Source organism: Acyrthosiphon pisum, chromosome A1 (genome assembly GCF_005508785.2).
Source record: "Acyrthosiphon pisum isolate AL4f chromosome A1, pea_aphid_22Mar2018_4r6ur, whole genome shotgun sequence".
NCBI classification, from domain to species: Eukaryota; Metazoa; Arthropoda; class Insecta; order Hemiptera; family Aphididae; genus Acyrthosiphon; species Acyrthosiphon pisum.
Window position 1 is genome coordinate 107,519,799 of NC_042494.1, and position 23,600 is coordinate 107,543,398.

The 23,600-nt window shown below is 28.5% G+C and overlaps 2 protein-coding genes and 1 long non-coding RNA gene across 5 annotated transcripts; 2 read left to right on the forward strand and 1 right to left on the reverse strand.

Moving 5' to 3' along the window:
* Positions 1-1,133: 1,133 nt before the first annotated feature.
* On the forward strand, positions 1,134-3,363 carry LOC100167089 (alpha-methylacyl-CoA racemase). 3 transcript variants are annotated; one of them, XM_029487994.1, is made up of 7 exons: positions 1,134-1,149; positions 1,537-1,753; positions 1,877-2,018; positions 2,128-2,271; positions 2,352-2,592; positions 2,662-2,872; positions 2,939-3,363. In XM_029487994.1, the coding sequence occupies exons 2-7, from the start codon at positions 1,646-1,648 to the stop codon at positions 3,227-3,229; spliced, it is 1,137 nt and encodes a 378-aa protein (XP_029343854.1). In that variant the 5' UTR covers positions 1,134-1,149; positions 1,537-1,645; the 3' UTR covers positions 3,230-3,363. The 3 variants fall into 3 exon arrangements, with proteins under 3 accessions (XP_029343854.1, XP_008187425.1, XP_008187426.1); XM_008189203.3 differs by lacking the exon at positions 1,134-1,149 and adding an exon at positions 1,196-1,388; XM_008189204.3 differs by lacking the exon at positions 1,134-1,149 and adding an exon at positions 1,196-1,369.
* A 6,948-nt stretch (positions 3,364-10,311) lies between these two features.
* Positions 10,312-12,487, forward strand: LOC115033819. The gene is made up of 3 exons (XR_003839132.1): positions 10,312-11,459; positions 11,542-11,695; positions 11,812-12,487. It is a non-coding gene; the product is annotated as an uncharacterized LOC115033819 (long non-coding RNA).
* Positions 12,488-12,526: 39 nt separating this feature from the next.
* On the reverse strand, positions 12,527-23,447 carry LOC100167782 (putative glycerol kinase 5). Its single transcript, XM_001945593.5, has 12 exons — positions 23,002-23,447; positions 16,328-16,456; positions 15,946-16,039; positions 15,367-15,536; positions 15,145-15,234; positions 14,735-15,058; positions 14,518-14,641; positions 14,212-14,316; positions 14,048-14,139; positions 13,818-13,981; positions 12,957-13,099; positions 12,527-12,842 (listed from the first exon to the last, which is right to left on the reverse strand). The coding sequence occupies exons 2-12, from the start codon at positions 16,421-16,423 to the stop codon at positions 12,706-12,708; spliced, it is 1,539 nt and encodes a 512-aa protein (XP_001945628.2). The 5' UTR covers positions 16,424-16,456; positions 23,002-23,447; the 3' UTR covers positions 12,527-12,705.
* Positions 23,448-23,600: the final 153 nt, after the last annotated feature.

Genomic DNA, 23,600 nt, shown 5'->3' on the forward strand with positions numbered 1-23,600 from the left:
ATATCCATTTACCCGATAGGATTACCTTTACATTGTTTTTGTTTTTCATTAGTACGAGTGTACGACAAGTCAATATAATTAATTTCTTGTTCCAACCACCCGTCATTCGTGTTTAAACATTTGAAAGAACATCATTACAGCAATATATTCAGTCTAGCAGTGACTACTATTACAAATATACAATAAATAATTATAAATTAGTTGCTTCTGTTTCATTTGGTTTATGCTTTTTAAATAAAAAAACGTCATGTACAGGTAGAAAAAAATTGTTTTTGCATATTTTGGTAAATAAAATGCATAAGTAATTATTACAGTGCTTCAATCTTTATGACTTAAATATGTTACGGTTAGCACTTAGCGAAGCGACATCGTTTTTGTTTTGAACTGTTCAACTATTGCTAATTTTTGTAGCATGGAGCCGTATAAGATTTTTGCTTTAGTTTTTTATTATTATTTTTAGATTTTTGAGTACCATAAGTCGTAAGTTTATTACTATTTAAAAGTAGGTTAACATTGAAATGCATAGATAGTAGACATAATAAAAATATGTTTTTATATTTTTTAAGTATTTGATCAACAGATTCAACATACCATGACAAAATAGATCTATTTTGTCATGCAACATCTTATTTAGATATTATATCTTTAATCGTGGTTGCACGACGGCCCATATCGGATCACAGTGCTGATCACAGAGCGGCGTCGAATGTTCTTATCAATTCTGACAAAAAGTCGCGTTTTACTAGCGCCCTCTACAACTACTATTAAGTTACGGTAACCAAACCGGGTTACCTAGCCACGGTGGAGCGCTAGTATGTCGCGACTTTTTATGTATGGATACTATGTATGTATTTATGTAACTTGATAAGAACATTTGGTGCCGTCATATTATTGCTCGTTGTGCAACCATAGTATCTTTATCCGTGCCTACTTTCCAGTCCTGTTAACTGTTTATCTTATAGTCCGTGACTGATGTCGATCTAATTTCACTGTCCATCACAGAATAGTTTCGCCAATAATTCTATATAATTAATATATTAAATATAGAGTACTATAATTTATATAGTTACTATATAATATATTATACTTATTTTGGAGTTAGTTCATAATAATTTATAATACATCGTAATATACATGAAAAAATAATAGGTACATTATATTATAATATGCAAAACGCACAACTACATCCTTAGCATAATGTGATCCAAGGTTTATTACAATATTATTAACTTTCACTCTTTCGATCGTCTAGTTCAATTACTGTATACCACGGTTTAAGATATATACAACTGTTAATCCCTTAATTATTGCTATCAGACGAACCTATGATTAATGAATTAATAATTATATGATAGTATTATTGTTACGGGTGAATAAATTATAATGTGGTATATTATTTTTTTTAATTTTAATTCGTGGAAATTAGAACATTACGATTCTACCACAAAATAAATTATAAGAAAATTATTCTGTTACTCTTCCTTGACCTGGGATTATAAAAAAATAATTAATTCATAATATATTGTTTATATATAGGCAGACCGCCGGAAAGCAGAGAAATCATATACAATTGTAAAGTATAAGTGAAGGCCTACTATTTTTTTATATCTCAAAAAAGATTAAAGATAATCATATTTTGACCAACATGCCGTTAAAAGGATTAAACATATTAGAATTTTCTGGTCTGGCGCCAGTACCTTTTGTTGGAACGATACTATCTGATTTTGGAGCAAATGTGACTGTAATACAGAAAGTGAGTACATCACCTAAAGCAATATTATTGTAATGTAATTTTACTATCCCAAAAAAGATTCTGATATTTAATTAGGCAGAGGTACATTTAATATTTGAAAGACTATTTTTGTTTGTTTTGTAGAGAAGTGCTATTTTGGAATTTACAAGCTTTTTAAATGGTGGTAAAAAGTCCATAAGTATCAATTTAAAACATCCTGAAGGTGTTGAGATTACACAAAAATTAATTATTAATGCCGACATTGTACTTGAACCTTATAGACCCGGTAAGAACAGCTAATTAATCATAGCTACAATCTTAAAGGATATAATAAAGCCATTAAATAATTCATATCAATATATTACAATTAATTATTAAATGTATAAATGTATAAGGTGTAATGGAAAAACTGGGATTAGGCCCCGATGTAATGATTGCCAAAAATCCTCGTTTAATATATGCTCGATTGAATGGGTATGGTTCACATGGACAATATGCAAAGAGAGCTGGACATGATATAAATTATTTAGCCATGTCAGGTTGGTTTAAGTTTTTCTTTTTAAAAACTACAAATGTACTACATTAACTTCTTCAATTTTTTTTTTTTTTTAATTTTTAGGTTTGTTGTCATTGTATGGTTCAAAGAATTCAAAACCTGTTCCTCCCGTAAATTTTTCTGAATTTGCGGGCGGTAGTATGGTATGCGTAATGGGAATTTTAATGGCAGTCATAGAAAGATACAAAAGTGGAAAAGGTCAGGTGGTCGACGCCAACATAACTGAAGGAATTTCTTATGTCGGAAGTTGGTTGATGTGTTCACAAGAATCAATGATTTGGGGGAAATCAAAGGGACAAAATTTGTTTGTAAACTTTTTGAAATTAAATAGATGATAAGGTGTAATATGATTATTATTCATCACTATAATTAGACTGGATGGAGGAATGCACTTCTATGATACATACGAAACCAAAGATGGTAAATGGATGGCTGTCGGTGCAATAGAACCAGCATTTTATCAAGAGTTCATCAAAGGACTAGGATTGAACATCAATGACATTGAACAGATGGATAATTTTGAGGGTAATAGAGTAATTATTGCAAACAAATTTAAAGAAAAAACAAGAGAAGAATGGTGCAATGTAAGTAACACAATATTTTTACACATTTTATTGTAATGTTTTAAATATAAATCTTATTGATTTTAGATTTTTGATTCAAAAGATGCTTGTGTAACTCCTGTGTTAGAACTGGATGAAGTTGACCAGCATCCTCATAACGCAAGTAGAAATTCATACATCAGGAAAGATAATATTGTGCTGCCCGTTCCAGCACCAAAATTAAGTGTTACTCCTGGTGTTTCAAGTTCAAATAAACCAACTGTGGTTTGTGGACAGAATACAAGGGAAATACTTGAAAGTATTGGATATACACAAATAGAAATCAATAAACTATTTGAAAATAAGACTATATTTCAAGACTCAAAATCCAGGTTATAGTTGGGTATCATAGTTTTTGCAAGGTGGTTATGTGAGTTTTTGTGTGTTAAACGGTTTTATTTTCTGTGTTTGTACATCATGTTATGTTAAGTTTTAATACAAATATAAAAAATTTAGTATTTTTTATACAAACATTTTTGGTTATATGACAATCTTATATAATAATATTTATATTCATTTGCAAAATAATCATTATCTGGAACAATTTTTTGTTCAGTTCTGTTTGTTAAAATAAACTCTCTTTTATTAGTTCACACCTACACCTAATATAAAAAAAATTGGTCAAAATTTGGATTTAAGTATAACATTTTTATAAGATACCAAAAATAAAACAATTTTTCCCGGTTTTGAGGGAAGCATAACTCATAAGGATAATCTGACCCGTTTTCCAGATTTTCCATGACATCTGACCAATAATTTCACTTTTTTCATTTTAGGCATCAAAATATTAAAATTGTATTGATTAGTTTTTGTTCTGATATAACATTTTATTGAATAAGATGACATTATCAGTATTACCTATTTATTTATAATATAATAATATATACATTTTTAAAATAGAAAATAATATATGACTTAGGAACAAAACAAAGACGTAGGTAAATATTTTTGAAAAATATAGGGACACTTTTCCACACGTGAATTATATAAAATTATATAACACTATGTTTAAACTAACATTATTTAAAAATTGATTATACTGTATTGACAAATACTGTAACGATGAATAGGTACTGTATATTATCTTTAAAGTTTTATTATAAATGCTGCAGCTAAACATTTTCAAAGAGACAATTTGTAAATTTCTGAACTAGGTATAGTGAAATACAGACATACAGTGAATGAACATAACTTTTGGACTAAGTTCAACCTGAAAAAATGTCCAAATATTAAAAAATTAAAATAAATATCATTGCAAAACCAATAGATCCGATCCTTTTCTTAATTCAGAATCTAAAAATAAATAGAGATTTAAAAGTGACTTTGTAAATGACAACTATACTTTATAGTTTATAGGTTATAATTTATAGTAGATTATTGTCTTATTATATTGAAATGGACTAAATTTTGCACACATGGCAGTATGGTACTTCTATGTAATATTTTATATTGCTAAAAATGTTTAACATTTTTTACATTTTTTTAAGAAATATAAAATTATATTTTAGATAAAGGTTAAAGGATAAAGCCTATAGGTTACACGTGTAACCGTATATGGATATCAGCAAACTATTATTTTAACTGTAGATTAATATTAAAATATTTAGAATATTTATTATTATATTATAATTATAATTCAAACTAATTACTAATTGATTATATTACACATTTTCAGATAATTTGTTTTTAGGAGGACACTATACCCGTATAAAACTTAATAAAAAGTCACAGATATATCTATAAGTATTATTATATATATCTGTGTAAAAAGTACAAAAATTCAAACATATTTTAAGTTATAACACATTATCTATTGATTATATGAAAAAGAGATTTGTTCAACAAACTCAAACCAAGCTAAATACCCATGAATGTGTTTTTGAATGTAGGTATTCCTCATTTCTTATTTGTCTTAAATTATTTATATAAAAATAATAATAATAGCGTGGGAGTGTGGGACATAATTGATATTAAGGTTTCAAAAAAAAAAATATCTTAAATAACTTATTAATTTTTTTTGGCAGAAATAGGAATATAACTTTTGGCGGTAAACGGTTACGCCCACAGGTATATAATGTTCCTAGCTGAATAACCCGGCGTTTATATTATATTTTAATTTTTGGCCATCCCACCCTTGAGTTTCGCTTATGGTAATGTGAACCGTATATTATCAGGTAGGCAATCTACATCTACCCAAGCCCGGATTAAAACATTTTGAGGCCCAGGGACCAGTTTTAAATGAAGCCCTTGTACGAAAAAAAATATATTAATGTATAATATTATGGGCAGGACCCGTTTGGACCAATTTTTCTAAAACACAACTCGTTTGGACCAATTTTGAAGACCCGTTTGGACTAGTTTTATACAACTCGTTTGGACCAGCATTTTCCTTCCCATTTTATTTTTAACAGGCTTAGGACTGTCTTTGGCATGGTTAAAAATGCTGCTTCTAATTTTCCAATATTAATGTTTTTTTTTTATAATAATATTTATTTATGATTACTTTGTCTTAAAGATAAAAATATAAATAAGTACAATATAAAATGTGTTGAATTATTAGTTTTTCAAATACGAGTCGACTGAACTACGAAAAAGTTTGTTTTTATGAACTATTTAAATTCGAGCTGCTTGAAACATTTGTCCAATAATCTTCAAGTACAAATTGAGTTATCTGACCGTTTTTATATTGTGTCCATCGTGCGTGTAGTATGTTGTGTTTTTTAAGTGTACCTATCATTTCTTTGTATATTAACTTTATTATTTGAAATTGATGATATTTTGAGCATAGTTTGAATTTTGAAATCTTTAAGAACGTCAATTACTTGGAAAATGTTTGGACGGGGCATATAAAATTGTGAATTATAATGAGAGTGAAACGATTCAGGACCATTTGTTGTGCGTGGTGAATTTGAAGGTTCTGCTGCCCAAATAGTAGGATGAAAATCTGCATCTTCTGATATGTAATAATTCAAAACATAGTCAGCAAAGTGAGTAACGTGTTCGATATTGGGAGCAATAAACATCAATTGTGCATACCCATTACCCATCTCCAACTTCAGATGGTGGTAAAAAAGCTAACCCATAAAAATATCTTAAGCAATTTCCATCTTCTGAGTTTTCTTCTTTGTATTTATTATGTAAATAATGATAATAATGTTTTTGAATTTTACGATAAAAACTTTGGCTTTAATGAAAAAAGCAGCACACAATTTTACAATTTGGAAATATATTTAAAACAGCACAATGTGCAGGTTTTTCAAAATCTGCATGGAAATTTTTTACATCTAGTTTTTTCCCAGCTAAATTTTTACATAATAATTTTATTTCATTCCACATATATTGGCACATTTCTAAGTTTTTGAATGGAAGTAAACAATAAATTACAGGAATGTAAAATTTATTTACACACATGAATTGTATACAGCAGAAAAAGGAACGACTCTAGTTTAGCAACCTATCGATTTAAAAAAAATTTTTTTTTTCCAAAATGTGTGTTTTAGGGTGCTTTATAAGAATGTAAAAAAAAATAAGCCCGGACAAACTTAGTTTTGAAGTTATTGATCAAAAACTTCAAAAACGTCCTTTTTTCGTTACGCGTTTTTTTTTAAAAAAAAAATATTTAAAATTGAATATTTTTAGATTTTTTTTTTTTCGAAATGTGTGGTTTTTAACGCTTAATAGATTGGTAAAATCAAAACTTACCTAACATACTTACTTTTGAAGTTTTTGCACGTAAACATTGAAAAATACCATTTTCAAAATTAATAATAAATCCTTTCTAAAATTAGCTGAAAATCAGTTTTTTTAATATTTTTTTTTTTAAAATATATACAATTTTAGATGGAAACGTTTTTAGTGAAGTCAGAATTGTGCTATCTGGCTTAGTTTTAGAGTTACAGGTATTAAAAGTTGCCTTATTTATGAAAAAATGTAATACAGGTAAACAGGTAGTTACAATTTTATTTATAAAACTTAAGAAGGTAGGTACAATTTTAATTTAAAAAAGTCATTTTCCTCGTCGTCGTCGGAACCCGAATCAGAATTATTTCTGTGTCGTAAGTTTGCCCATTTGGGTCATACACTTGTGCCGCAAGTTTGAAAAATTCAACCAAAGGGTTTAGGCCCGAAGAACGACAAACCTTTAGGAACATATATTTGGCCAAATAACCTGCATAAAAATTTTTTTCCTGGAGTACTGTGTCATGGAAGCTTTAGCATGACGCCACATTCCTTCGACGTTATTGGTGTGTGCGCCATTTTCCGGGTTCTTAAACTCTATGGAATGGTTAACTGTCAAATGACTATACCCTTCGTCTTTTAAACAGTTATAACTCTAAAAACATTGAACCCATTGAAATTTAACACAGTTGAGTTAAATCAATTAAAACACGAACTTACCTTACAACAATCACTGATTATTAACGTTCCTGGCAAAATCCATTCTTTAATAATAGTGAGTAACGTGTCTTTGTCACGCTTCTCTACCGGTACGAGAAAACAACGACCCGTTTCGCGTTCAACTCCACCAAATACCCACTGGCCTTCAACGCGATGTCCTCTGTGGTATTTTCGCCTTCCGAATTTGGATTCATCAATTTCAACAATTAACCCCGGTCCACCTACATACAGAGTATTTTTTAAATTGCATTTTTGTTGCACCGAGTCACCGAGCGGGGTCACTCGCTCGCTGCACTCACTCGGACAATTAAAAACGAAAATATCCCCCGACTTGCTGTGCAACACCTCCCCAAGTGGGTCACAGGGTTAAGGAAATTGCATTTTTATTGCACCGAGTCACCGAGCGGGGTCACTCGGACAATTAAAAACGAAAATATCCCCCGGCTTGCTGTGCAACACCTCCCCAAGCGGGTCACAGGGTTAAGAAAATTGCATTTTTGTTGCAAAAAATACATACATCAACAACAAACCGTGATACTATCATAGATATATAATAGTATACTTTAGAAGTTTCAAGTACCCACGAATAATATTATACAATCACAACAAAATAACTAAAATAGTTATTCTATGTTTTTTTATATGTAATTTCGTCCAAATTTGAATTTAAAATGAGTATAAAAATAAACTGTGCTTATGTATTTTTTTAGATTTTTCGGTAACAGAATTAACTACTTTTGTGGAATCTTGTTTTAAATTTTCAATCCTTAGATATAAAAGTTGACCAATTTATAAATTTTACCACAAAATAATTATTGAATCTTAAATTTGATACATTTTGTCAAAATTCAATTTTGAAATGCTCACAAAAAAAAATTGTGCCATTGTATTTTTAATATTTTTCAACTGCTATTGTAACAATACATCAGGAGGCTTGCATTAAATTTTTAAACTTTTTGACCCAACAGATAAAACTTTATTGATATTTATAGAAAAAAAAAACTAAAATTGAAAACTGAGAATGTCCGTAAACAGCTCAAAAAAAGTCAAATTATTTTCAAAATTTTATCGTGTATAAAAAATGCTAATATAAACATTCAGTGAAATTTTAAAATATCTACAATCATTCGTTTTTTTAATAATAATATAATAAGAAAATTTTCTCATGAGAAATCGAGCGAATATCAAATGTTGTAAAAATATGAATTTCAAACGCTCATAAATATTTAATTTGACTTTCTTGTATACATTTGTTTTTTGATAAAGGTAGACAATATTATGAGGAATCTTGTACTACATTTTCAACTCTTAAGCCCCGTTCACACGATCAAATAATTTGTCAAATATTTATTTTACGTTTGTCAAACTCCAAATATTTTAGAACCATTTCTAAAATATTTGAAGTTTGACATACATCAAATATTTGACAAATTATTTGATCGTGTGAACGGGGCTTTAGATTTAAAAATAAAAACTTTTAAGAATTCTTAACCCAAAATAATTTGCTAAATTTCGTGATTTTTACATATTTTGTCAATTTTTGAACTTTAAATGCTAATAAAAAAAACTGTGACTAAGGATTTTTAATTTTTTTCATCTACCTTTGAAACAATATAATAAGAACCTTGCATTAAATTTTCAAGTATTTTTACTCAACAAATAAAGTTTTATTGGCATTCATAGAAAAAAAAACTAATAATATTGGAAACTGAAAATGTCCCTAAATAGTTTAAAACAAATCAAAATATTTTGAAAATGTTATCATGTATAGAAAATGGAAATATAAACAACCAGTGAAAATTTTCATGTATCTACGGTTATTTGTAACTTTACACCAAAAACCAAAATCAATTTTCTAGAAAACAGATTTTGCGTAAAAATTCCCGTTTTTCCTTAATTTTTATTTTATTTTTCACGGCGCTGTTGAACTACTGGAAAATTTTACTTTTGACCCCCCCTAAGTACCAACTAGATTCACTTTCCTATCAGAAAAGATACTGCTGAAGAAAATCCAAGAATTTTTACTATCCTTAAGGTGATGACAGGCACAAAAAAAAAAAAAAACATACATCATTGTAAAATCAATACGTTATCGTTATAATATAATATCGTTTCACTCAGAATCTAAAAGCAAACTGCAATACTCCAGATTCTTAAACAGAAAATACCATTCACAATAATTAGGTCATATCAAAGAATGATAATACAGAGGGTACTAGGTTATCAATTTTCAAGTCTATACAAAAAAATAAAATTGCTGAGTTAAAATCATAAAAAAAAAAAAATGAAAGGGTAGTGGTGTAGGTGCTTGCAGGAAAATGAATTTTAAAAAACAAAAAATAAATGTCGAAATAATTATACAGTATTGAAAACCTCATAAACTCTTATAAAATAATATTTTGTTATATTTTAAATACATTTTATAATTTGTTGTGGTAAAAAAATCATTAATTAAAGCTGGCTCTATTTAAGTTTTTAATTACCTATACTGGTACAACTCTAGCTGACAGTCTTTAAGGCGGTGTTAAAAACTATGATAATCATTTAATGCCTAATTTCCTGTCCTATCCTAACCTAACCAAATTAATAATATTTCAATATTTTCTTTCATTGTTATGTTTACAATATCGAATACCTGTATATTTAGTAGTTAAAGATTATTGCAAAGCTCACGACCAGTGATGATAGTCGTCTATCATCACTATAGCTTCAACTAACCATAGGTTTACCTAACTAACCTTCTTATGACTTATTAGGACACTTTGAATAAAAAGATTCTGAGTTGGTTGCCGAACTTAAGTGTTTGATTATCAAGTTGATCTTTTGATTGCTGATACCTTAAGCTTATAGATCAATTAATACTATGGATGGAGCCATACCCATCTCACTCGTGTAAACAATTTAAAGCACATATAATATGCCACGAGTCTGACATTTGTATGGATACATATCAATTTACATAAATATGAGACTTTCTCTTTGCGTACGTATTTTTTGAAATTATAACTTGCCACCCCCCCCCCTCCCTAACCAAGACTCTGGAGCTGCCCCTGTATGGAAGGAAGTGTGCATTGCGGCAATGGGCCTAAACGGCCTCTGAAACTGATAAAAAAAAATAACACGAATTACATATGAGTTATGACTGGACATTCCAGGCAGGGATAGGGTGGGACACCGGTCACAAAGTTGTACGCATAGACAATGCCGTATATAAGGAGGGGTCCAGACCCCCCCGAAATTTTTTAAATATTTTATTTTTTAACAAATATCAAAACCGAAATTCAATAAAATTACAATATACATGTTTAAAGTATTTGGTTTTTAATTATTGCTTAGTCTTGGGCAAACAGGAGTAAATTTGTTTTAAAACATGGTACTATACTGCTATACCATTAATCCACGTAATTAAATACATCAAAATGTCGAAAGGCTTTAGGTTTTAGTGATTTTATATCAATAATGTTAATTAATGGTAATGTCTATAACCATTATATTTGGTATTGAAAACTAAAAATTAATGTTCAATGATACATTTTTCCTTATAATTAAACTTTTAAACATCACTAGTTCATATGAAAATGGAATTGAACCTTTACATCCAATAAACGAACTAAAACCAAATAGTTCTGTTTAATTTTAGTAACTGTTACCTAAGGGAACACTTTATTACTCATTACTCTGTAAACATTTTACAATTCTGTTTGTGGGACGTTCAACAAGACTAATGGATCATCCGATCATAAATTCCTATTACTTAAAATTTTTTTAAATCATGTATTTTGCGCATGCGCATTAAAACTTCATTTTTTTAAAATAGTAACCCCTATTTTGAATATTATTTTTGGGTTGATCGATATTTTTCAAGTAATTTTGATCCATCAACTTGTGTTCTAAACCCAAAATTGACGGAATTAGAGCTAGGTATAATTTTTAAAAATATTATTAAATTCAGTTTTATTTTATTTTAATTGTACGTACCTATTGTTTCTTTTTTACTATGATACAAATTATTATAAAAACATGAACTTTTGGAAAATATCTATCATTAATCATTCGTTATTAAACTAATCATTGCATGGGCGAGTAATAATGATTGCAATAATGAGCAAAGACTGGCAACAAAGAGAAAGTGCTTGCAATGACGACTAACTTCGTGAACACACTGTATATGGTAAATAATAATAAATATAAAATATAAAAGGTTTGACATTGATTTTCATTTTTGAATTTTTTATCGTTGTGACTTTGTTCAGTTATTGGTTAACACTATGACTTATCACATACGAAAATTTTATTACCAGCACAGAATAGAAAAATGCTACCAAAATGCAGTTATGTAGCAAACGTACGACCACCGTACAACTCTATAGCCACCTTATTTTATACAGTGTCCAGTCCTATGTATTAGTAAGTAGTTCATGGTTTATAATTTATATTATTTATACAGACTGCCAGAAAAGCAGAGAAATTACATACAATTGTAAAGTATAAGTGAGAGCCTACTATTTTTTTTATATCTCTAGAAAAATTAAAGAGAATCATTCAATAGTTTATTCAGATTATTATAATTTTATACCAATATGCCATTAAAAGGATTAAATATATTAGAATTTTTCGGTCTGGCACCAGTAACTTTTGTTGGAACTGTATTATCTGATTTGGAGAAAATGTGACTATTATACAAAGGTGAGTACTTTTCCTAAAGCAATATTATTGTATTGTAACTTTACCATCACAAAAAAAGATATGAAGATATTACTAGGTAGATGCGTCATTTAATATTTTTTAAAACTAATTTTGTTTGTTTTTTTAGAGAAGTGTTATTATGGAATTTACAAACTTTTTAAATGGTGGCAATAAGTATCAATTTAAAACACCCTGAAGTTGTTGAGATTATATAGAAATTAATCATTAATGCTGACATTGTACTTGAACCTTATAGACCAGGCAAGAACAGCTAAATAATCTTAACTACACATTTCAATAACGCCATCAAACAATTCATATTAAAACATAACAATTAATTATTAAATTTATAAAGTGTAATAAATAAAGTAATCATAACGCAAGTAGATATACATACATGAGGAAAGATAATATTGTGCTGCCTGTTCCATCACCAAAAATAAGTGTTACTCCTTGTGATTCAAGTTCAAATAAACCAACTGTGGTTTGTGGATAGAATATAATAGGGAAATATTTGAAAGTATTGGACATACACAAAAGAAATAAAAAAACTATTTGAAAATAAGACTATATTTCAAGACTCAAAATCAAGGTTATAGTTGGGTATCAAAGTTTTTGCAGGGTGGTTATGTAAGCTTTTGTCATCATGTTTTTATATACTAAATGGTTTTATTTTCTGTAATCGTACATTATGTAAAGTTAAAATACAAAAAATAAAAGAGTTAGCATTTTTAATACAAACACTTTTGGTTATACAACCATCTTATATATTTATATTCATTTGCAAAATAATCATTATTATTTGGAACAAATTGTTGATCAGTTCTGTTTCTGAAATTCATCAACTCTCTTTTATTTGTCCATACACCTAACAAAAAAAAAAATAAATAAATAAATAAAAAAATAGGGGTATATTTGGATATAAATATATATTTTTTTACTATTAATAACATAGTAAAAATAAATCCATATAAGCACATACCTGAAGACAGTCCAGCCATAAAAGCTGCACCCAGACAAGATACTTCGGTTCTGTTACTGTTTTTCATTCTTACGACTGTAGTTGATGTGACATTGGCAATTGTTTGACAGATGTAATCATTCCGAGACACACCACCATCAACCCTAAACATTAATAGGTACAATTTTAAATGAGTTACCAACTAATAGGTATTATGGGAGTACATATTTTGTATATTATATATAGTGTTGGGTAAATAACTTTTGAAAAGTTATAAAAATATGTTAGTTGTTACATTAAATATTTTTATTTAAATAATATTTGCGTTACCAGACATTATTTTTATCACGTTACTTTACTTTTTTTCAAAAAGTAGGAAGTTACAAATAACGTTACTTAAAAAAAAAATAATTACAAAATCAGTCCATAATGGATAATTAGTAGGTAGTAGATAATGATAATGATAATGACTTTGTTATACATACACAAAATGTTAAAGTATTAATTCTTGGGGTGTTTAAAAATATTGTTGATTATTATTTAATACTTATTATAAAAACTTTTGGAATCGTAAATAAATTTTATGATTTTTAATTTTTTTCGAATATCCTAGCCCCTAGTTTTTTTCATTCATTATTTATTTTAATAACTTGAAAAATATCACGTTACTCCATAGAAATTACATTTAAAAAGTAATTTTGTTACAATTGCGTTAATTTAAATAAAATATAATGAAATTACTACGGCGTTACTGCAAAAGTAATTGTGTTATAGTAATTTGTAATTTGCGTTACGTTATTACCCAACACTGATTATATAAAATAAAACCTTTAAGTAATAACAGGTAATTAAATATTTTGATATTAATTAAACAAACATTACCATAAAGTATTTAATACCATTTGTGGCATTTCATTGTGATAATTATCTAGTATTTTTTTAATTCTAAATGCAAAAGACTCCAAAATAGATACTGCCATATCAGATTTTGTAGTACACGTTGTAACACCAATAAAACTGTAATCTTTTCTTACTGATTTGGATGGCTGAAAAATAATTTTTGTTATATAATTACAATAATTTGGTACTAAATCGCAGAATCAAGTAACCACCTCAGATTCAGGTAATACAAATAATAAATTGTTGGTTGAAAATTCATTTCCTTGCTTCAACATATTTAATTCTTTTGGATTATTGAATCCACCTAGATCAAAGATAAAAAATAGTGTTATTTTTTCACATATTATATTTAAGTTTCCACAAATACACTTTTTACCAATGGACTTTGCAAGTTGAATTAATGATCCACAATTGTAATCAACTGCCTCCAATGAAAAACAAATATCTTCATTAAATGCCCAACCAACCAATGGAAAATATCCTATTATTAAAAATTTGTTTTAACGTTAGTTACATATTAAATATTTCTAAAATAGATAATTCAAAATAAGTGCTGATTGATTATTACAATTGCCAGATAATTTGTTTTTAAGTTGATATAAAACTTATTAATATAAATATTATAAACTAATGTTAATAATAATAAAAAAGATAATAAAAAATATATGATATTCTATCTGACCTAAACATACTTCCGGTAATGAACCACAATTTATATCTAGAAACATTCCGGTTCCAATTGTAACTTTAGCTGTATACTTCGAGAAAGAACCTGTTCCGTACAGTGATGCTGATTGGTCAGCAAGCTATATTATTATAATATTATAGGTTTTATTAATAATAAGAAATAATAATTTATAATTTGGCAGTTAAATATTTATACAGAGAAGTTAACTCACTGAGGATGCAATGGTAATATTGGAGATTTTGCAAGTTATATTGTTGTCTGTTAGGTACTTTAAAATGTTTGAATCACAAATACTTGGAAGTATAGTATTTGTGATCCCGAAATATTGAAACATAAGATTAGGCATCCAAGACATGGTGAACAAGTCAAACAATCCAGTGGCACTAGCACACGATACGTCAGTCACGTGCAGTTTACCATTGCTGGCCTGATATAATAGCCAAGTGTCTAATGTGCCAAATTGCACTTCGTTATTTTTCATGTCTTGTCTGAATTTTCGATTATTTTGTAATAACCATAAAAGTTTAGGCAAAATCTGTAACCAATAACCATATATTATTCAATATATAATATAAATAATATACATTAAAAAACATATAATAACATATAAAATTATAATACTTGTATGTTTGAAAATGTAAATGATTTTACAACTTTCAGTTGTTTTGTTGCAAATATTAAATATAATATTTTTGAAATATATTTCACTATCTAAAAATTTTCAAAATATTAATTGAGTTAATAATAATAGTATAATTTTCATTTTATTTTTAAAATTAAATATATACTTATATTTTGTATATATTTATTTAGTATTTAATATTTATAGAAAATAATACTTACTTTGAAGGTTATTGATTTGTTTAACTCTTTAACTATTATATTTGAACGTAAATCTCCCCACGTAATAAAGTTATGATAATGTTCACCGGTTTTTTTATTCCAAGTTATGAATGTGTTCCGTTGTGTAGACAAACCTATGCTTTTTATATTATTGGACTTGAGATCAGCATCTATTAAAAGATACATAAGTTAAACTAAACATCCTCATTTAATGTTTTTTACACATGTACCATGTACTAAATGTATGGTTTATTATCAATAATATATTTTTTTAACTTCTATTATAATCGGTACAATTATTGATACTAAACAAGTAGAAAAGTACCGAAAAAAAATTAAATTACTTTAGTAAGGTTTTTAAGTTTCAAATCATTAATTTGAAATCTTTTTCTTTTGTATGTTGTCAATTATACTGATTATAATAGAAGTTACATAAATATTTTATTGGTAATAAACCATCAATTTAGTATTATGTACAATCTGATGGTATATGTGTAAAAATATACCAAAGTCAAATATTAAATAGCAATTTAGTGTTAATAAAAATTACAATATTATTTATTAGTAATAAGTTATAACCTTTTAATGCAATTTGTAAGACTTGTTTTACACCATTTTGTATTTCATTTGGATTAATTTCTTCCCAGCCTTGAAAAGGTTTTAATATATTAACCTGTAAAAATTAAAAAGTCAATAACCATACTACTACTACTATATAGTTGGGCACATTGCACATGAGAAAAAAAACCTGGCGGTCAATTTTGAATGACTGCATTATTGAAAAAGAATAGGGGTTGGTGAGTACGATGAATCACCCTTTATATAATTATTAATTTTTAATTTTTACTTATAGCCTATAGCTAGGAATAAAAATAAAATATTTTATAATATCTTACAATCAGCATAATACGAATTCAAAATGCTATGCCATTAATATAAAACATAATATACAATTACATACTTTTTGAATACAAGAACCCACAACACGAAAATCCGGTGAAAAAATTTGGCATTTCAAATTAGTTGTGCCTACATCAATAGCAGCAATATAATCCATGACTTAGATCACTTTAATGATGTTCTTTTAAATCTAAATAAAAAAAAAAAAAATTTTTTGAATAATTTTATATAATACATTTTAATAGTTTTCTGTTATACATAATGTAAAACTTAAAATATAAATATTGTAATTGATTCATATAGAAATTAAATAAATAAAACACTTCATCAATATAAACATTGATTATAAATACAAATATTTATAATTAGTATATTTTATAGCCAATCACCAATGATAGTAGGATTTTACTATAGTAATGTGATTTAGTTTGCTAGAATGAAAACGTGAATATAATTTAACATTGAACTTGGAATTTCAATTTAATAGGCTAGGGAAATTTAGCAATTATAGTAATATATTGTATGACGTCCATATTTCGAATAAAATATAAAAGTATACATTTGAAACAAATATTTTTTTGAACATATACATAATATATTCTACCTATAAACATTAAAATTAAATGAGAGATCCAACTATTCCTTTTAATTTGAACTAAAAATTATTATTTACACTAAATAATACTAGATACAGATATAATATTATTCTGTACTTTGCAAAAATAATTGTTATATTATTTCGACAAGTAATATTGCATATAAGTATATCCCTCGTATCATTTCAACATTTAATGTTATTTATTATTCAATAAAAATTAATATTATCTTAAATAGGGCAAAGTAACAATATCTAAATTGATTTACAATAAATTATTATTTCGTACTTTTTGATTGCATCATCAATGATTATATTATTGTGACGCATTACTACCTAAATATTATATATTATTCGCGCCAACGATAAATCTCGCAAAACGTAATACTAGGTAATTATTATAATTTATAATATTATACCAGAATATAAAATTAAAAATTTTATAATATTTTTACACTACAAATTACAATCACCGACAGTAAGTCGATTATCATTATTCTGACAACGTATTAATTATCTGCATAGGTATACAATTGTTTGGTAAGCTGATTCAATTAGTGATCATTCATCTATGACTGCCACATCTTTCAAGACGTACAAAAATAATTTCTCTACAATTTGATGTTATGAGTTATACGCGTTATTTTAGTATATTAATAAATTAAAGGTTAACAGACACATTAATAATACCTAATAATAATATAGAATATATTATTTTATACACTTTTACTAGGTATTATCTAATGAATGAAATAATATTACAATTACTTGATGTATAGTGGAGAAAAAAAAACATGTTTATCCAAGCCCTGATTAAGACATTTTGAGGCCCAAGGGCCAACGTTTTAAAAGAGGCCCTTGTACGAAAAAAAAAAATAATAGTTTATTATATGCATTATGTTTATAATGTATATATTATTTAATATTAGGTACCTATTATAATAAATATATATAGATATTAGGTACTTGGCAATAAATAATGTATCATTTTATTTATAAATTATAATGTATAAGCTTTTTTCTTCGCTAAATAATCATCGGTTTTTTTAAGGTGATCATGCAGTTATAGCCCATAACGAAAAAAGTAATGGACAAATCTGAGGCCCCTAAATAAATTCAAACTATTGAGGCCCGGGGGCCATGGCCTCCTCTGGACCCCCCTTAATTCGGGCTTGTGTATATCAGAGTGACGAATCCTCCTACAAGAGGTAGAAACTTTGACTTAGAAAGTCTAAGAAAAGTCTAACTAAGAACTAAGAAGTTTAATTTTTTATACATTTTATATAATAAAATAAATGTAGTGTAATTTTTTTATGGATGACCAAATTAATACAATTTACCACTTGCATCATATCGTGAAAATGTTTGAAATGTTAAAAAAATTCTGCAATTTGTTGGAATTTTTGTTATTAAAACTAAATTGTAAAAAATCCTGGGACTAGGATCATGAACGCTTACAACATCATAATTAAGAAAATTACGAGCGCCAATTGTTTATGTCTTTGTCTCTGACACGGAATTCCGAAAATCCTAACAGTATTTATCTAGGCTTTCGTCTAATATTAGATCTGATTGACCTATAAAAATATAATCAAAAATAAAGAGAGAATTTTTAGTATTTTTTATAGACTTAATACTTTTGGAATTATAATTCGAAAGGAATTTACAAGTAAACCCATAATCATAATTTTATAAAACAAAATGTTTTTTCTTTCAATGTTTTATTTATTGTAACGAGTGGTAAGCATAAAATCATGCATGCTCAAATATTAATTCGAATCCACAATACAATACCTTGTAGATTGTAGTTTGTAGTTTTGTACATATAGGTACAATAATATTATTGTCATTCGCATACTTTATTAAATATAATCATTACCTAGTTATATACGGAGCATTATACAATTTTATTATGTATCATTCGGGAACAACAATAAAATGTTCGTGGGTGTATCCTCTCTCGAGGTGAAAGATAATTGTTTACCTACTGGCTACTTACATACATTAAACATCGCAATTCATATTATATTATACCAAAGTATAAATTTAATTTATTCTGTGATTAAACTAAATACTAGTGTTTTTTTTCTGTTTGCCGTTTTAACTCGAAATGTAAACATAATATGCTTTATTATACGTAGATATAGCTGTGTAGGTAGGTAGTTAAATACTTAAATAACCAATATAATATTATGCCTTTGGCATCCAATACAATCCCAACTGACTTTCGATTCCCACGTATACGAAGAATAAGTAGGTAGGTACTATACAGCGTGTAACAGATATAACTGATTTTTGGAATAACTTTTATGCTAATCAATATTTAAAATTTTTTTTTTATATATAATTTATAGCCACTTGCGCTACATGTGTAATAAAAAAAATTATTTTTATTTTTTAATACCGAAAATGAAAAATTTCAAATTTGATTTAAAATTTTTTGAATAAATTCAAAATAGCCAATTTGTGAATCTGATAATAAGAACGATTTGGATGGTAAAAACATTTATCTAAATCAAGTAGTTTATCAATATTATTTTGATTAAATTAATTTGGAACACAATAACTTTTTTAAGAATATTATTTTTGGAAATTTGCTAACATGGGTATATTTCTAAAACTATTTACTAATCCTATAATTTTATCAATTTTTGTCATACGTTTAATTAGCATAATTTTTTTTTTCTGTTACACATTCTGTATCATATTTTAAATGTACTTGCAAGGTGGCAAGCAAGAGCATATGTTCCCTCAAACTTATTCCTAAAAAACGAATTGCTCACCCCTCCCCCAATATGTTTATATATGTTACTAGTTGTATTACCCGGAGATAAATAAAAGCTAGATAATAATTATTTTCTTACGTGTAACCAATTGCTGCAAGCAGAAATAAATGAATAATACGTGGTTATAATGTTATATTAGCCGAGTTACCCGTGGTTTCTATTTAAAATAGGTACTATTACGACCCGGCTGGGATAAGTCTACAAAATTTGGTGCCAAACTGCCAAATGCTAATATTTCAAAAACAGTGGCTTTGCATATTATTATGTGTCATTTAGCTGATATAATATGCCGTTTATATATTATTTAACGATCAGCGTTATGTATATATCGTTTCCGTTTTGCGCATTTTAAATATTATCAATTGTTTTTGGTCAAAAATGTTTTTAATGTATAAACCTTAACGATAATATTATGCACCGTAGTCTAAATTACAAAATATAATACGATACAGAAAATGATATTTAATCATAATAACTGTGGTTTTATTTGTACCTGAAAGCTAAACATGGGTGCAAGCCGCAAATAGTATTTGAGATTTGTTGGTGAAGGGCTGAAGATCGGGTCCATACCAGACTCTTTAAGAATCTTCAGGTATTTTGGGGGGCTATTGCCTATTATCTATATATATAAAAATGGAGACAAAAATGTATAACAATTCATCAATCGAGAACGGCTGGTCCGATTTGGCTCAAATTTTTTTTAAGATGTTCGTAACTACCAGGTGAAGGTTTTTACGGAATAAAATTTTAGGAAAATCCACCGGAAAGGTAGGAAACCTCAAATCTGTATGTCAAAAATACAACAGTGGCGCAACAGTGCAATATATAATATTGGTTGCTATTGGTTAATAGGGGATGTTTGTTGATTTCATATAATATAAAAATGAATCGCAGAATGTGTTGCTAAGTGCAATAATTCTACTGTACGTCTTTTAGAGTTAAATCATACACTAACATACAGCACGGGGTCCGCGATCTACCGCAGGTAGATTGCCTACCTGATAATGTACTGCTGTGAATCAGAATTTTTATTCCGGGCAACGGAAAAGTTAAGATTAATTTTGATACCATACACCAAATATTAAATAACGAATTGAACAAAGTTTGAGTCACATATAATTGGTACATTTAATTGGGCAACGAAGTGCACGGGTTCAGCTAGTAGGGTTGTATAATACAACGGCGCCGTTGCGTTGTTATTTTCGCCTATATTTGTAACCAATAGCAACCTTAAATACTAACAAAAAAATATTCTATTTTTCTGAGCCGAAACAAAATTCATGTGTGAACAAACCCACCGCGAGGTTCAACGAATCTATTGATATTATAACTTAAATTAAAAACGGCCCAGACGACTTAATTCAACTCGAAAATATACACCACCAATTGATAGAAGTTTTTACCGGTATTGTAGATAATACCAAATTACCTATACAAATATTAGGAATGGTATATTGAATTATAAATAATTATTACCTTTTTTTTTTTTTCCGAGTTTGAGCCGACGGCGCCGCGGGGACTGCTTTCGCAATGCTTCCGCGATACCGCCATCGTTTATTTGACAAATCGATGCATCAAATAATTATACATACGTGAGGAAATAATTATTACATATAGGCTATAAGTTATAGCCTATAGGTACCCCTCGAATTAAGAATTAGGTATATCTTAATTCATGACTTATGTCTCATACTAACTTTTATCTTGCTAAATATACGCTATTTAGTGGTACTTATCATATTATTTATGAAATAAATCGGGTTTACCAATCTTATCGGTTGATGAAGTTATTATTTTATGACACTGGTATTTATATTAAAAGTTCATAAGTAATTCAATTTTATTTATTTATTTTTAATACTGGGTAATAATATTACTCTAGTGAATCAGTATTAAGTATTGGTGAAAATGGGGGGAGTAGGTGGGGCTGGTAAGCATTCCAAATACTATATTAGCCCCTTAGGGCCTGTTTTACAATCATAGTTTAAACCTCGGTTACGCTTGAACCACTGATTTTACCGGCCGAATTCGGTGGTTTAACCGGAGTTCAACTATTGTAATACGGGCCCTTAATGATTCTCGCTATTTGTGTAATAGTTTTTTTTTTATGATTATTGACAAGGAAATAGACAATAGCTCAAGACGTATCAAAACAGGGTTCAGAACTTCAACGGTTCATAATCGTTTCAATAATCCATGTCCCTATTTCGAAAAAAAGCTGTCAAAAAGTATTGATAATGAAGACATAAGAAATTATTAGAACATATTTTGTTAAACAGAATAGGACAATAATCGTACAAAAATTGTTCTGATATTCATTTTCATAGGTAGGTTAAAAACAAAATACGTGTTTATTTAACCCTATAAGCATTTTTTTGTAATAATCTAAAGAAATAATATTATTGAATCGTGTAACAGATGCATACATATTTAATACAAAATTATATTACTGTTTGTAGATGACTGTACTACGTCTTAGATGCATGTTAAAAATATCAACAACCTCAAATTTTAATTAATTTACGCCTACAGTAGTTATTACTACTGACCATATAGAATAACTCTTGTCTTTAATGGAGATAATAATATAATACGAACTTAAAATAATATTCTACGCAACGTTGTACAACCATTTATTATAATTTTTATTTATGGTTAAAAATAGATATTTATCGAATCTTTGCAGTGCGTATTGCGTACCTATTATATTATTATAGAGTATATTAAGTATTGAAAAACATAATATACAGAGCGTTTTTTTCTGGATTCTGGGTATAGGACACGATATAGGTACATATAAAACTTATAAGTACATGCAATTCGTGATATAGGGCACGTCCTGTATGATTGTATACACTATACACTACACAAGTGGTAAACAAAAAGAAACGTTAGGCGTGATGAATAATTAGTCCAAAATCGAAGTGTTCATAAAAATACGTAGAAATTGGTAATCGTGGGAGGTGTGGGCGGTTATCACAAAAAAAAAAATTCGAAATTGTACTATGTTTGTCTTAGCAAGATCTATAATATGACTAAATCGTAGTCTAGTGTCTAGATCAGCCACATCACTACAATTACTGTACCGACCGCACTAACAAGGATTTACTTACGATACCAATATTTCCGTAAGCGGTATTCGATACAAAGTCAATTAAAAGGTAATATCGAATGACTTTCAGCCGAGAGGCAACAGCGGTGGTAAATACGCAATGTTTCGAGTTTGGCCGATTTATTACGTGTCCTGTGACTTGGGCACATTTGTTTACGAGTAGGTACTACCTATATAAAGGTATAATATACAGGTATAGCAGCCACTCGGGGTGGTCGCGTTTATTACGAGAAAGAACGTACTCTGATGCTGTTAACGCCGCCACCGACCCTTCGATGATCGTCCGCCACCGGTGTCTTCTCACGCGGAAGTCATTGCCGGACGCGAAACGAGACCGTCGGCGAAAGATAAATCATAATAAAGACAACAGACGATATAATATTATTGTTTGTTACGTCGATGACTGTAGGTGTCTCCGTGCAAAGGCGATTTCACGATGGTCAGAATAACGCGGCCGAAGCGAAAACTGTGAGCGACCGTCGTATCGGGCCAATCTTAGACTCGGTGTAAACGTCGACCGAACCGCCCGGAGGAGTAGAAAACATAATACCGTAAGGCGCGTTGAGGTGTGTACAAGCGTGGAGGAAAATTTCGGAAATTTTTCGTCAGACGTCGTCTACGTACAATATTATTATTATTATTAAAATAAAAACATAAATTATTATTGTCCGCGAAAATCGCAGATAACTGATAAGCGTGGTGGACGACGGCGGTGGTCGTCGTCGTCGACCGACGTTGTCACCGTTATCACTTATCAGTTGTAGCGTTTGCAGTGCGTGCACCAACGCGGTCCGAGACTTCACTCGGCTCGCGTAATATTTTATTTTCACAGTCGTATTAA